At 41.1% G+C, this 14,911-nt stretch overlaps 1 protein-coding gene across 3 annotated transcripts; it reads right to left on the bottom strand.

Moving 5' to 3' along the window:
* Positions 1 to 77: 77 nt before the first annotated feature.
* On the bottom strand, positions 78 to 6,298 carry ZNF639 (zinc finger protein 639). 3 transcript variants are annotated; one of them, XM_027647233.1, is made up of 5 exons: positions 5,410 to 6,298; positions 4,934 to 5,010; positions 3,993 to 4,088; positions 3,023 to 3,163; positions 78 to 2,758 (listed from the first exon to the last, which is right to left on the bottom strand). In XM_027647233.1, the coding sequence occupies exons 2-5, from the start codon at positions 4,989 to 4,991 to the stop codon at positions 1,611 to 1,613; spliced, it is 1,443 nt and encodes a 480-aa protein (XP_027503034.1). In that variant the 5' UTR covers positions 4,992 to 5,010; positions 5,410 to 6,298; the 3' UTR covers positions 78 to 1,610. The 3 variants fall into 3 exon arrangements, with proteins under 3 accessions (XP_027503034.1, XP_027503035.1, XP_027503033.1); XM_027647234.1 differs by having other exon boundaries at positions 3,029 to 3,163; positions 5,410 to 6,295; XM_027647232.1 differs by lacking the exon at positions 5,410 to 6,298 and having other exon boundaries at positions 4,934 to 5,029.
* Between the last annotated feature and the right edge of the window lie 8,613 nt (positions 6,299 to 14,911).

Below are 14,911 nucleotides of genomic sequence, written 5' to 3' on the forward strand. Positions count from 1 at the left end.
AAATAGGAAATTAGCAATTCTACCACAGATACTGTCATTCTCTGTACAAGGGACTAATAAATTACAGCAGGACACCCTCAGGTTGCCCTTTTTAAATGACAAAACAGAAGATTTAGTAGTAAATCAGAATTTCAAAGTGACAGAAATGGTCTTGCATCCTATAACAAAATACACACTAACTGGTTCATAGACATTCCAGAAACACTCTTCTGGAAATCAGAACTTCCATAAACTGACAACATTCAGCCAATTTTTATCCTTATCTTTAAAAATCCAATGCATAGACTCTTGCACACCTTGAAGCTGATAACACCAAATCTCACTGATCAAGAAATGTTTTTATACATTAATTATCTCTATACAAAGCTTGCATTAGACAATCTTACATTACAAATTTACAATCAATGCAGAAAGAAAGGTAAACTCCATCAGTAATTTATGGGTATTTTCACCCTGATAACTAGCACAATCTAAGTGACCTCACTGTCCAAGTATCCCCTCGGAAATACAGCTACAGAATGAGCTGTAAAAATTCACTTCCAATGATTACAGTGGTAGGACAGCACTAACTAATATAAACAAATGTGTGAAATAATTTGAAAGTGATTAGTAAAAATTTTGTAATGTACCAGTGTTTTACGCCAGTATATAGAAGTTTAAAATTTACAGAATAACAGTCCTCAAATTACTAGTTGTGGAAAGCTAATTATAAATATACAGAATTATAACAATATAGACTCCTAGAGGTTTGCTCTAGTCAGAGGTTGGTGACATACAAAATTTCAGTCAGAGCTAAATTAGACTTTTATGTAAGAAATTCACTTTGTGCATTCTCACCTGGATCACTGCAATTCCTTTTGCACTTACTCCTTAGAACATGATCCAATCTACACACAAGCAATGTGTGTCTCCTCAGTGCATTAAAAGACAGGAACTGAAGGTAAATAAAGAGAATCCTGTAGTACATGTGTGGAAGAGAGGGTTGTTGGATAGTCCCACAGATGGGACTTGGAACAATGAACAAAGTGAACAAGGAGGTTGGATATGTACCCCAAGAAAAAGAGGAGACTTTTAAAAGCTTATCAAGAGTATGAGGTGGGAAATGAAGGCTGGTATGTGAATTTGGAGATGTCCATGCCTGGGAATTTTTGGAACACCCTTATCTTCGGCAGGCTGGTGCAACCTGCTAAACACCAGTGCAATGACCTGCTGCCACAGAGGGCAACATGAGCTGGACGTGGAACTGGGATCTATACTCTGTTACTGAGGCATGGAACTAGGTATTGGATTTGGTTTTGTACCTTTTTATCAGGAGAGCTGGTCCTGTACACTAAACATGAAGGAGTGGGATGACCATCAGAACTGCTATCACAGCATGCAACTACTCCCACTGTCCCTCCCCCCAAATCTGATCCATCACACTGTAGATGTGATTTTTCTTACTGAAACCCTTAGACAAGGAAATCCACAACACCAAGTTGTTATACATGCTTTGCTGATATAAAGATGAAAACATTAGAACTGTACAATTTCTATTAAAATTGTATTTAATTTCAGTGACTAAAAGTTAATTCCAATTCTAACAAATTGATTACAGGGAAAGAAAGCAATCACACCGTCTCATGTATCTGAAGATGACTTAAAAGATCTTTTTCATTCCCAAACCTCATTAAACAATCGGTACATTTATGAGGCAAATCTGCTGAATGCCTGAAATCCAAATGAGTTTTAAGGTCTTCAATCTGTCCTGTTGAATATTCACAGTATTGACACAAATAAATCCCTTCAGATAAATGAGAGCTCAGGTGCTTGCAATACTCCAACATACCTGAAAATCCCTTCCCACAGTCATCACAAACGTGAGGGAATATTTTGGTGTGCTCAATAGCTACATGCCTGTTGACATTGGTGTGCAGCCTGCTCCTAAAGCCGCACACCTGGCACACAAAGAAGTTTTTGCACTTGTCAAAACTGATCTTGTTTATGAGGCTGTACTGCCCACGCTCCTTGTTGTTGTAGCTGTCGCTCAGCTCTATCAGCCGACAGGCGTGTTCGTTCACCACGTGGCTGTGCAGATCCTCCGGGTCGTTGGTTTCGTGCTCGCAGAACTGGCACAGGTACTGCTCGTCACAGCTGTGCTCCTGGAAGTGCAGGTACAGCTCGCTGCTGGAGGAGAACTGCACGTCACACTGCTCACACCAGTACAGGTGGTCGTTGAAGTGAGTGTCTGCTATGTGCTGACTCAGATTCTCAAAGATCACCGTTTTGTAATTGCAGTATTTACAGATGTACGGGTCCTCCTCGTGCAGCTTGACGTGTTCAATGAGCTGCACTTTGCTGGAGAAGCTTTCTTTACAAACTTTGCAGACGTGAGTGTCTGTGCATGTCTTATGCTTCAGGATCATGTGCTGCTTTAAATCAGAGAAGTACTTGCTATTGAACTCGCAGAGCTCACACTTGTACAAGCCACTGCTGTTAGCTCTCAGCAGGGGCCACTTCTGTTGAGCTGTGATATTCAAAGCCTGGTTCTTCTCAAAGATTTTACAGGTCTCCAAGGGGATTTCCTCCAGGTCCTCAGCCTCCAGCTTCTCAGGTGACACAGTCTGTGTTTCTATATCGTGAACTTCTACAGCATTCACTTCTGTTGTAGAAATTTCTACCGTTTGGATATCTAGAGGTTTCTCTTCTTCTGTGGGGCTGTCACTGAATATAGGTGAGTCACATAAGTCTCTGCACATTCCATTGTTAGTACCTTTATCTGCAGGAGGAAATACATAACAAAACGTTGAAAAAAACTCACTGCAAAAGACCTGGGTCTATATTTAACTTTTCAGTCATTTGCAGCTTACAAATACAAAAAGCAGTTATTTTTCCCCTGCCAGACTACGCTGTATGTTCAGCTAACAAAGAAATACAAGAAACTACAAATGCCTCACGTCTTCTGTCAAAGCAAAGCACTTACATTAAAAGCCAGCAGCTGTGCTCTCCACCTTCCCAGCACCTCAGCTGCAAGCACACTGACCTTTACCTTTATCCTTCCTTTTAGGGTCTGTACAGTGCAGCCCCAGGTTTGATTGTGCCCCACTCCAGTGAGAACTCCCGGCATGCACCGGACTCCCATCATCATCCGTGTCCAGGCTCTGCACAGGACTGTGGAATCTGCCTGCAAAGGTAAGATAAGGATTTTCTTGTCATCATTTGTCCACACTAACATCGTTGTGTTTCCTTGATTTAATCATACATCTTATTTACTATTTAATTACTCCAGTTGCATAAATTTATCTTAATATACTAAGCACATCATAACCTACATTAAAAAAAGTAACAATAAATAGCTTAGAAATTATTTCCATACACGCAGAAGAAAAAAGAATTCAAAAGGTAGACACTCTGTCTTTAAAATTTCAGCAGAAGACAGTCAGCTGATTGTAATGGAAAAAAACCTTAAAGAAGCTTTACATTTAAGAGACACGATTAAAAAAAGTATTCTTAAATATTTCTGGACATCATATTTTAAAATATCATACTTTCTAAGACTTCTGGAGACTTGCTGGGTAAGTTATTAGAGTGAAAAGAAAAATAAATAAAAATCCACCATTGCATTTGCTCTGCTAAACTTTCCATCCACTGCTGGATGTTTTATAAAAAGGCATTTTGTTTTCCATAAGTACAGGTACAATACAATGCAACTGCTGGTAAATTTCATTTGAACTCATCAGCTTTACATTACCTAGCTAGTGGATATTTGAGGTAGTTTAATCACCATTATAAATGTAAAACTGAAGGATCTTTCTGTTGTCATTGTTTCTACTTTGAAAACTGTATTTCAGTTGTAACGATTAAACCACTTTCCACTAGTCTAAGGCCTATCAGATCACAACACTGCTCAGAAATCACCCTCTATATATCATGTATTCTATTTACTTCTACGAATAGGAGCATGACACACTTCCTAAAGAATTGCAGAACAAGACCCCAGAATGTAACCTTACCTCTGTTTGTATCTGGCTGTCTCATAGAACAGACACTATAACAGTGGTCAGAAAAAATTCCACTATTATCTATGTATCTGCTTGCACCTGAAGAATCTAAACCAAAACAAACAAAGAGTAAGTTTAAATACTAATACACTGATGTAGCTTCAGACATATTTCACGTTCATCAAAATTCTCTTCACATTTTTACCTGTTGTTTGGGGAGAATTCTGCGCTCACCTGACAACATTTCTGATGTTTGGAGTATCAGATAAAATCACTATCAAACTCTGCTCCCACTGAGGAGTGACAGGAGCACAGTCCATTCTGTGCTGAACACTTCCAGATACCCCCATCCCAACCTTTACAAAATTCCTCCCCTGTGTGTAAGCACAATCACCTTCATTTGTACCTTGAGCCAGTTTCCTCATTTGCAGGGAGTACAGAACAAAACTGTCCAGGTGCACAGGCATTGATCTCTTCTCTGTGGTGACCAGTGACAGGACTCAAGGGAATGGCCTGAAGTTGTCTTAGGGAAGGTTTAGGTTGGATATCAGGAAAAGGTTTTTCACCCAGGGAGTGGCTGGGCACTGGAACAGGCTCCCCAGGGAAGTGGTCACAGCCCCCAAGCTTGATGGAGTTCAAGGAGCATTAGGATGATACTCTCAGGAACATGGTGTGACTCTTGGGCTTGTCTGTGCAGGGCTAAGGGTTGGATTCAATGGATCCTTGTGGGTCCCTTCCAACTCAGCATATTCTGTCATGCTGTGACTCAGAGTAACCCAATAACGGAGCCCACAGAGTGGGTGCTTGGTACATTCGAGCCAAAACTTCTTATCCACCATTTGTGTCACTAATTTTCCACATATTAGCACACGCGGTCCCTTCTCATAAAGTTATTACTCTGAGAATAAAGATAAACTTTAGTAAAGTGTACATAACTCAAGCTCTAGACTGACCTGAGTACCGAGAAGGATGTAGAGTCTTCCTTTTCCTCTTTTTAGGATGTTCATTCATTTTGAACAGTCTGAATTTACTGTAAAGTAACAACATCCAAGAATTAGACTTTTTTTTATCTAGTTTATCTTTCAGGACCTTATGGAACAATACAGGCATTTTGAAAACCTGCCTATTAAATACAAGAGTTTTTTCCTACTCCCCTTTCTTGCCCCCCAGCCCATTTTTTTTACAGTTAAGAACACAAGAAGTGCACACAACTGCTTAAGTCCAGTTTCACATTCCTGCATTGGAACAAAAGAAGGTTCATCATAAAGACAGGCAGGTGAGGACTCGAGGCACTCCAGCACTCAGGGTCACCTACAAGGAAGGTCTGCAGCACCCTGCTGACATTTGTCAGAGACTGGATATTCTGAAGCAGAGCCCTTCAGAAACAAGTTTTAATGTTTAACATACTAACAAAGTCATGCTCTCTTACCAAAAATCCTAGACTCTTCAGTATATAGAAGCCAAGCAGCTAAGAAGCTTATAGCTGTACAACTTCCAAAGGTAGGGAATGCATCAGCTCAAGGAGACTTTCACCTATGGAATGACAGCCTTTTAAACCACTTTAAAGCTTGAGCACAAAAGAAAAAAACACAGAATCAGATACAAGTAATACAAAGAGTAGACCTATGGAAATTGAAGCTAGAAAGCAACATAAGAAGTCGATATTAATTTTGGTTTAGAGCATCAAAATTAATAAGCATTGGAATGTTTTTCCTTTTGTCTCAGGTTAGTTGTCTTTTGCTGCACTTGTCATCTCCTGACAGCAGAAAAATACTTGGAAACGACACAGAAATACTTGAGCTATAGATGGGACCAAATAGTTTTGAAAAAGAAAGGGTTGCAAGCACGGAATGTCATGTGGGTTACCGTAATACCAGAGCACTTATGGGCCCAGGATCTTCTGCAGTCAGTGCCATGCATTAAAAGGGAAAGCAGCGAAAAAAGGGCCCTCATCAAGTTAATGCTGTTCTCACAAGATGCAATACTCTCCCTGAACTAGAATTTTATTTCAAGGGATGGAAAAAAAAATCAGTGTTTTTAACATTACATCATGGTCTGAAGTACCAACACCCTTATCGCTTTTTCTGACTGCAAGGGAAGCACCGACAGCGCACCGACGCGGCAAATCTCACCGCAGGTAACGCAGCCGAAAAGCTCAACCTCTTCCCCACAGACCGGGCCGCGGGGCAGTAACGCGGGGTGTTCTATTCCTGAGAATCGGGATCCCGGCCCCGGGAATCGGGATCCCGCTCCCCCCGGGGCCGCGGCCTGCGCGGAGGCCGCGCGGGGATCCAGGGGCGAGAGCGCGGCCAAGGCTCTGCTCCGCTCCGCCCCGACAGCAGCCGCGGAGGAGCCCCGGGGCAGCCGCGGGCAGGGGCGAGGCCGCGGCCCCGCTCGCAGGGCCTGGCCCGGAGCCGCTCCGGGAGCGCCGCGGGCCCGGCCGTGACTCACGGCGCACGGGCGGCTCCCCGAGCGCTGCCGCCGGCACTCACCTGCCGCCCGCCCGTCCCGCTGTGCTGTGCTGTGCTCCGCCCGGGCCCGGCCCAGCCCCGGCTCTCTGGCCAGTCAGTCCCCGTCCCTGGCCCCGTCCCTATCCCTGTCCCGTTCCGCTGCCGCTCCCGCGGGGAAGGAGCGGGAACGGGCACGCGGCCGCCGCCCGCAGCGCCCCCTGCCGGCCAAGGGCGCCGCCGCACCCCGCCCGTCGCCTCAGCAACCGGGGGGGGGGGGGGGGAAGGACGGGGCACGCACAAAATAAACCTTTAATTTATGTTTAATTTGTATTTCCATCTGCATCCGATACCATACCGATAATTTATAGGTCCATCTGACCAGCGTCAGATGTTCAGGTTTTACACAAATGGGAGCACGATGTCGAAGCCAGAGCCTCATAAAAGCTCAAATATTCTTTTTGTATGAATGTAGATGGCCCTTTGAACTACTGTATAGGAAAATATATATTAAAAAAAGGATAGGAAAATCGGAGAATCAATGGAAAGTATATTATAATTATATAAGTACAAGGAAGAGATACATACAGTGTAAGGAAGACAAGGAGCTACTGGAGAGGATTTGGCAGAGGCCACAAAGGTGATGAGGGGTCTGGAGCATCTCTGTTACCAAGATAGACTGCAGGAGTTGCTCCTGTTTCACCTGGAGAAGAGAAAACTGAGAGGGGAATCTCATAAATGCACAGAAATATCTCAAAGGCAGGTGCCAAGAGGTGCCAGACTTTTTTCAGTGGTGCCCAGTGACAGGGCAAGGAGCAATGGCCATAAACGAAACCACAGATAAGTTCCACCTCAACGTTAGGAAGAATTTCTTTACACTGAGGGCAGCAACAGCTGCCCAGGGACGTCGTGGAGTCTCCTCCCTGGAGACATTCCAAACCCACCTGGATGCATTCCTGTGTCACCTGCTCCAGGTAACTCTGCCTTGGCAGGGGGTTGGATAGGATGGTCTCCAGAGGTCCCTTCCAACCCTAAGGATTCTGTGATTCTGTCATACATATATAAATATGGGTTTGAAAATTAAAACAAGCAACTCTCTCCCCTTCTCCCAATTTATAATCACAAAGGAATCCTCCCTTTTGCTCACTTTGTCACTAAGTTGTATTTGTCCACAAAGCAGAACATTTCAAACAGCATCTTATTATTTTGAAAAATTACTCATTTATGTTGAAGACACAAGGGAGGCCATTGCAATTGCTTATTTCCATGACTTAAAACAGTTTATGGAATTTTGCCAAGTATTTCATTCATTGAGTTATTCTGCTCTGGCTTAGCCTGCGTTTACCTAATCTTAAGAGCAAGCTTTCAATTAGCAGAGAATCCACAACATCCCTAATGGAGTTGCTCCACTGATTAGTAAAAAAAAATTATACCCTACTCCTGGCCTCAATTTTATTCATTAGCTGGCAGGTGAGACTGGACTTACTCTGTCTATAGCCTTTGTTTTGAAGCTGGAAACATGTCTTTAGGGTGATTTGCTTAGAGCCACATGGAAAGAGCTTCATCCTCTGATCACATGGGAGTTCTGGTAAAGGTGTCCTTTTGCTGGTACACTGCTGAGCCCTCAGAAATTAAATAAATGTGGAGCATCTATGATCTTCTTCGCTGAGTTACCAATCAAACAAGATCCTGGCATCCCAGTTCAGTTTCTTCTCTGCTGTTTATTCCAGCTATGGTTGCTGAGTTTTCTCCAGGACAGCTTGTAATAAAGCTCTCATAAATTGGCTATAGCCACCCAAATGGCTGGATGCCCACATGCTTCTCCCTCTATTCACCAAAAGGTTTTCCATATAAATATTCCAAAAAAGCACTTCCCCCAATTCCCAGCGGAGGGCAGTGATGAGAACTTGAAATCCATACTTTGCCAAGGGAAAGGAGAGATAAAAAAAACAAAAACAAACCCAAGTCCAACCCTTTGCTTTGAATTCAGTCTTGCTTGGTGAGGCAAACTCTGATGAACCAAAGCACAACACAACTTCTGTACCTTTTGACTGATTTCTTCCCCACCCAAAGCAGCAGAGCCCAACGCCACTTACACCAGATAAAAAGATAAGGCTTTAAGTGAAAGAGAAACATCTGAAGAGGATCCTCTTTGAAGCTGCAGATCCAGTTCAAAGTCACAGGCATCAAACAGAGCTATCAATGCTTAGGACAGAAAAGTCTAAATGAGTCTTATTTTCTAAGCCACCAAGTGCTTGGGATGTTCAGGCAGCTCTTGGCCAGGTTTTAATCACTCAGAACCAATTCCAGCTCAAAACGCAGAAAAGTCCATGTGATATTCACATCCTTGTTTAAATGGGCAACACAGATGATGCTTATTTCACTTAGCAGAGATGTATCTTCTCCAAAATAAGAATGGAGTAAACTCTTTTTTCAATGAAAGCAGGAAGCATAGTCCATGATGATAACCTTTGCTAGAGGTAGATTTTTTAGCATTTAAAAGGACATATAGGAGGTTACCTGAGGTATCTTGTATAGCATCAGGTTTCTTGCTCTTTTGTTACATGGGCTCAGATTTTGGATCAAATTGGAAAGTCAGGTTGGAAACCAGACTGATATCTGAGGGTAAAATCAGGAGGGCTCACTGAGATTCCCATGCTAAAGCAAACTGCCCAGACTGCAAATCTTTCTTCTGTTTCACCAGCATTATTTTGCAAGTTTTCCATAATTTTTTCATGTTTTAGGTATCCAGACCCAGAACTACCACAAAAAAAATCACACCATGGTAATGGCAGCAAAGTCTAAAATTTGCATTTGAACAAGAACTGATGATCCCCTTTCCCTGAACCATCCTGTGCATTTAACACACAGTAGTAACCACTCATAACCATTTCATAGTTACCAGGAAAGGTAAAACTCACCTTATGCTGTAATAAACAGAAATTTAACCTGCTAGTCCATGTTACTGAAGCAGCTACTTCCAAACCCCTAGCCACAGTTGGATTTGCTCTCTCCTAACTGGAGCTCAGCTGGAGCTTCAAAATAAATGTAAGGATGATGATGTCCACCTTTTATTATGGAGTCGATCCACTGCAAAACTGGTTAGTGTTATCTGAAACAGAACTGACCAGTGTACAAAGTTTAAAGCTTACTGGGGACAACAATGTGTTGAAGAGGCCTGAGTAAAAACCCTGACACTCCCCTCATCCCTCCAAAAAAAGCGAAATCCTCATCAAGAGAGCTCAAATCCCTCCCACAATAACAGTTGGTTGGCAACTGAAGTCCAGAGTCAACCAACATATCCACAGAAGCGCTTCCATTGCACCCTCATGCTCTTATATTTGCCAGTGAGTAATTTCCCTAAATATGTTTCTCTCTTTCAAAGTTAGTATTGGATACAAAAATATAACACTGCTTATTTGTTTGTTTAAAATCTAATTTTGGTAATGAAAACATGAAGGATATTTTTCAAAACCAAACCAGATTGATTTAGCAAGGGCTTTAAAACCACCCAGCTGAAACACTTTAATAATATCTGCTCTCTTATCACAGTTTTTTACAGCCCACATCTAAAACTAAAATAAAATTACTTATTTTGAGGATCAACGTGTGCAGGAACAAATACCATGTGCATCTGGGACTTCCCACCCACAAATAATGCAAATTCTACTTCTGTTCCCCATCATCATTAACTGATGTGTGCAATTCCCATCTCCTTCCTTCCAGCCTTTTCCAAAGGCAGAGCTGCCAACACCAAATCACACCCCAAGGCTGAAGATTCCTTAAATTCTCACTTCAGAATTCACAAGTCTACCAACCATATCATTTTAATTTAGTTGTTAGTATATACATTAACACTCAAAAGTGTGATAAAAACCAAACAAAAGTAGGTTTTTTTAATAAACAGCATGATACAGACTGCGAAGATAAATAAAAAGCAGACTTTTTACAGTTTCCCATGAACATAACTACAATAAGTATCATAGGCCAAACTTTTGTTACTTGAGTAGCACAGCAGAAGGGGTAAAAAAAGGGATTGTGGTTTTGTTTTTTTTATTTAAAGTACTGCAAGACTATTCTCAGTATGACAACACATGCATCTTTGCTGCATTTTAAATACTTTTTGGCCCATTATTACTAAAAATGTCTTGCTTTCTACCTACTTTACCACAGACCTTCATCACAGAATGACACACACATGGCAACACCACCCCACCCCCCACCCCCAGTAGTGGTTATTTCAAAGGTAATTGTCTCATTTTTAAAAGATATTTCAAGCACTGGTAGGGTGTTTATACTCTCCTTTCGATGCAGACATGTAACTGGCTACCAGCTTCAATGAAGTTACATAGAAGCATCAAGAGGTGACACCCTCCTGGGCTCTATTTACCCAAAATGCCAACAGGATCCTGGGCTGCCTTTGGCAGAGTAGGTCACGGGAGGTGAGCCTTCATCCTGCCCCTCTGCTCAGCACTGGTGAGGCCACACCTTGAGCACTGGGGTCCCCTGTACCAGCCTGACATGGATGTACTGGAATGGGTCCATGAAGGGCTATAAAGACGATGGATAGGAAAGGAGGCTGAGAGAGCTGGGATTGCTTATCCTGGTCAAAGAGAAAGCTCAGGGGGCATCTTGTCAATGTACATAAATACTTGATAGAGAGGAGTAAAGACAGGCAAGGCTCTTCTCAATGGTGCCCACTGAAAGGAGGGCAGGCAATGAAACAGAAGATAATTCATACAAACATTAAGGGAAAAAAATTGACTGTGGATTCTTGTTTCTTGGATAGGCTCTAAACCCAACTGGGTGATATCCTGGGCAACCTGCTCCAGAGCTGACCCTGCCTCGAACAGCGTGGCTGGGCCAAATGATCTCCAAAGCTCTTTGCCAACCTCAACGAATCTGAGAAAATTCTGCAATTGTGGTGCAATGACAACAATCCTTTCAAAATTTCAAGCCTGAGAATCCAGGACATAAGACTGCAGCCATCTATTTTTTAAAATCCTTTTCTCCACCAGGAAAGTAGATTTTGATAAGTGAATGTAGATATTCAGAGATAAAACTTGAAGAGGTGTAAGGGGGCAAGGAGAACAGATGATACTCCCAGATGATGAATTCCACATTTATCTTCACAAGAGAAGATGAAGAAGTTGGACCACAGCCGCTGTAAGACAAGAGGATTAATCTATTCCTTTTTTTTCCCCGCAGCCCCAAACGAAACAGTAAGACAACTTTGGACAGCCTGGGGCAGTTGATAATTCAGGATATGGAGCACTATTAATAGAACCTGAAAATAGATTAAAAGTAGTTAAAGAAACAAGACAGAATGAGATTACAACTATGAATATCTGTATTTTGGCTCTCAAGGATTAACTAAACTACAACAGATATAAGATTCTTAAAGGAAACAGCTTCTGTCTGAATCAGGCTTTCTGTAACTTCAGCCACACAATTAAGTCAGGTTTAACTGTGATTAATTTTATTACTAGAACAGGTTCCTAACAAAACTGGTGCAGTTACACTGCACTGAATGGTTCCTGAAACAGTTTAACAACTATTGGGAATCTGGCAACAGAATTTCAGAAGGAATCAAGACAGAATAGTGTATTTTTTGCCTTCCTTATGCCGAAGGAATATTTCATCACATACAGAAGTGACAGTAAGGACACTTAAGACACATTTAGGCAAACCAGTGGGGACACCAGCTTCGAAGTACTGGCAGGGCATCGCTTCAACTATCTCTTACAAACATTGTATGATGTTCTTATGCTATGGGCATGTCCTTTTTTAGAGGAGAGGGGTGTTGGAGAAGGAAGGGAAGAGACAGAGGGATTCACCTCTGGCTTAGTCAGGAGTGCTCACACAACAAGACCTCAAGCTTTTCAGTCTATCCCATAAAGCTCAGAAGTCAAGAATACCCTGCTGACAATTAAGAACAATCATTTTTCCTGAGTGCGGGTTCAACAAGTCTGTAGGCTATGAAAGAGTAGCAAGAGGAAACATTTGAGCTGGTAAGCAACAAAAATCCTGGAAGTCTCAAGAATGAAATGCACTATAGACAAGGTTACAGTAGTTTTGGAGGGGAAAGGTTAGTTGATAAATACTATTTAAAAAGTAAAATTGTAAAGTGTTTAACTGGGCTGCTAGTAAACATTCCTCTCCTTATGAGAACACCTTTCATACTGAATCATAAGAATAAGTAATCTGGAACTCTAATATACATATAGTCTAATTCTGACTTCATATGCTGTTGTGAATCCAGAGCGATTCTGATGAAGACAGTGTTGTATCAGCATAAAGTGAAACCAGAATTTCTCAAAGAGCAGAGCACCTGTAGGTTTGGTCAGTGTATGCAGGTAGAAAACTTCTATAGCCAGTTTCCAGTTGGCTTCTCTTCATTAACACAGATGTAAAAAAATAAAACTAAACAGAAAAAAAACCCCAAAACCAGCTGCAGGGGTGGTGAGCTACACATCATTTTGGACAGATAGAGCCTCACCTAAACTGAGACAACTTTTAGCACAAAATAAAGATACAAATTCATTATTTGTATGAAACATGTATTGCAAAATTAAACTGGGATTCAACAATCTGCAACAACATCCACAGCTATATAGTATTTAAAAAAAAACACAAGTGTGGTTCTTCCATTCAAGTAAAACTAAAACAAGAGGAAAAGGCTTAAAAAAAGAAAATCTCAGAAGCAGCAAGTTACAATTCTTTCTGTAATACCACACCATTTTCATTAACTTGAAGCATTTTCAAGATGTCAAAGACATCAACAAAATAGTAATTTCAAGTGGCTTTGCTAATATTTGTTTTTTGAATGGGTCCAGCCCAAGTCTACAACCTGTGCAGACATGCAAAACAGGAGGAATTAATAATTACTATTGAGAACAGATGCTAGAACATGTCAGTTATATAATGACAAAGCAAAGAAAATACCTTCAAATTGTCAACAAATGTGGGCTACTGACCACTGAAGGGCATTTAATATTTTACATAAAAAGGAAAGTTGGCATAAAATCCCACAAACAACTTGCCAAACCACCACCAGCAGGGTCATCACATACAAAGTTCTTACAAACTTGGTAATTTCTACATTGTCCTTAATATGCAGGCTCATATCTTCTCCTGAAGATGCCAAAACACTTACAATTTTGGTTTTATTTAAATGCCTTTTTTAAAATTTTAAAACTTATACTGAAAATGTTTCACTTCTGAAAAAATCTACTAATGCACCCTTTCAGAACAGAGAAGCATGCGTATATAAAGTCAGCACAGGTGCTTTTTCTGCTACCTTTAAGAAAGCAAAGAATGTAATTCTAAGTAAAACTAAGCAGCAGCAGCCTGTTCTGTCATTAAATCAAACACAGTTTCACAGTTGAAAAAGTTACTAGCTTTAAATTTGTGTTTCAATAAAACTCCACTTCCTAATGCTTTGTGACAAAGCACATGGCCCACTCCTGAGATCCTTGCTCTGGCAGTCTTACAATGAAGTTCTGCAGGAGCAAGATGTTCAGATTCAATTCAATCTCAAAATAAGCTACTTCAGTGTTTTGTGCAGCTGATTCTCAAAGGGAACATTTTGAAATCTCCAAGAGGTGAGAACAGATAAAAATAAGCCAAATTCCAAGCTATCTCTGTAAAAATCTAGAGCTCAGTTGCAGGTGCTTTCATGGTCTGTAAGCAGATCTTATTTCTGATACTGTGAGCAGATGACATCCTCTCATTTACAGCAGTGTAAGGAAACAGAACCTCCACTACCTGCAGTGAAGTTACACCAGCACAGAATGGGCGTAACAGGATACGGTAATTAGGGTTGAACACTTTGAAGCTGAGAAAAGGATTTGTTTTTTTCCTGAAACACCAGTAAAATATTTTTCAAATGCCCATCCTGGTTATGGTAAGAACTGCTTAAAGCCCATGAGTGCCTCCTACTTTTTAAAAAAAAATTATTTAAAATTTTTGTAATTATCCTGAATTGTATTATGTCTGCATCCCTATGAAGTTTCCTTTCTTTTACTATTTGATTCTCATAATAACTTCTACAGCTTATGCACAACATTTCATTGCAGTAACTTTTGGAAACAGAGCCTGATTCCTCATACCTCTGTCTGGGCAAAAAGGGTGCAGAACACTGTGTGCTTGAACTGAAAGACATTTATACTCATATTTACAGAAGTAAAGGGCTAGGAAGGGGCAAAGTACAAAGAAAGTTGGGCTCATAACATCTGATAAATTTGAGTTGATCTTTTCATCCAGGCTGGAAAAAGCTGACCATCTCTTAGATAAACGAGGTAAAGCATTGTTTCAACACCAGATAAATAAGGATAATATAGCACCTAATGTGACGTTTGTGCAACAGGTTTACTCAGTTAAAATAAGAGAGACAGCCAACAGGGTTTCAGATTTTGTGAACTAAACTTAAACTGAAACTAAACCATGTTTCAAGAGCTAAACCATTAGTGTGTGTTGACTGAA

Source organism: Corapipo altera, unplaced genomic scaffold (genome assembly GCF_003945725.1).
Source record: "Corapipo altera isolate COAL_440 unplaced genomic scaffold, ASM394572v1 113, whole genome shotgun sequence".
NCBI classification, from domain to species: domain Eukaryota; kingdom Metazoa; phylum Chordata; class Aves; order Passeriformes; family Pipridae; genus Corapipo; species Corapipo altera.

Excerpts from the sequence above, each read along its gene's own strand:
- ZNF639 (XM_027647232.1), bottom strand. The coding sequence starts at position 5,027 with ATGTTGTTACTTTACAGTAAATTCAGACTGTTCAAAATGAATGAACAT. Across the intron at positions 3,164-3,992 it reads ACAGCCAGATACAAACAGAG|GCAGATTCCACAGTCCTGTG; the intron begins GTAAGGTTACAT and ends TTACCTTTGCAG. Across the intron at positions 2,759-3,022 it reads AAGGAAGGATAAAGGTAAAG|ATAAAGGTACTAACAATGGA; the intron begins GTCAGTGTGCTT and ends TTCCTCCTGCAG.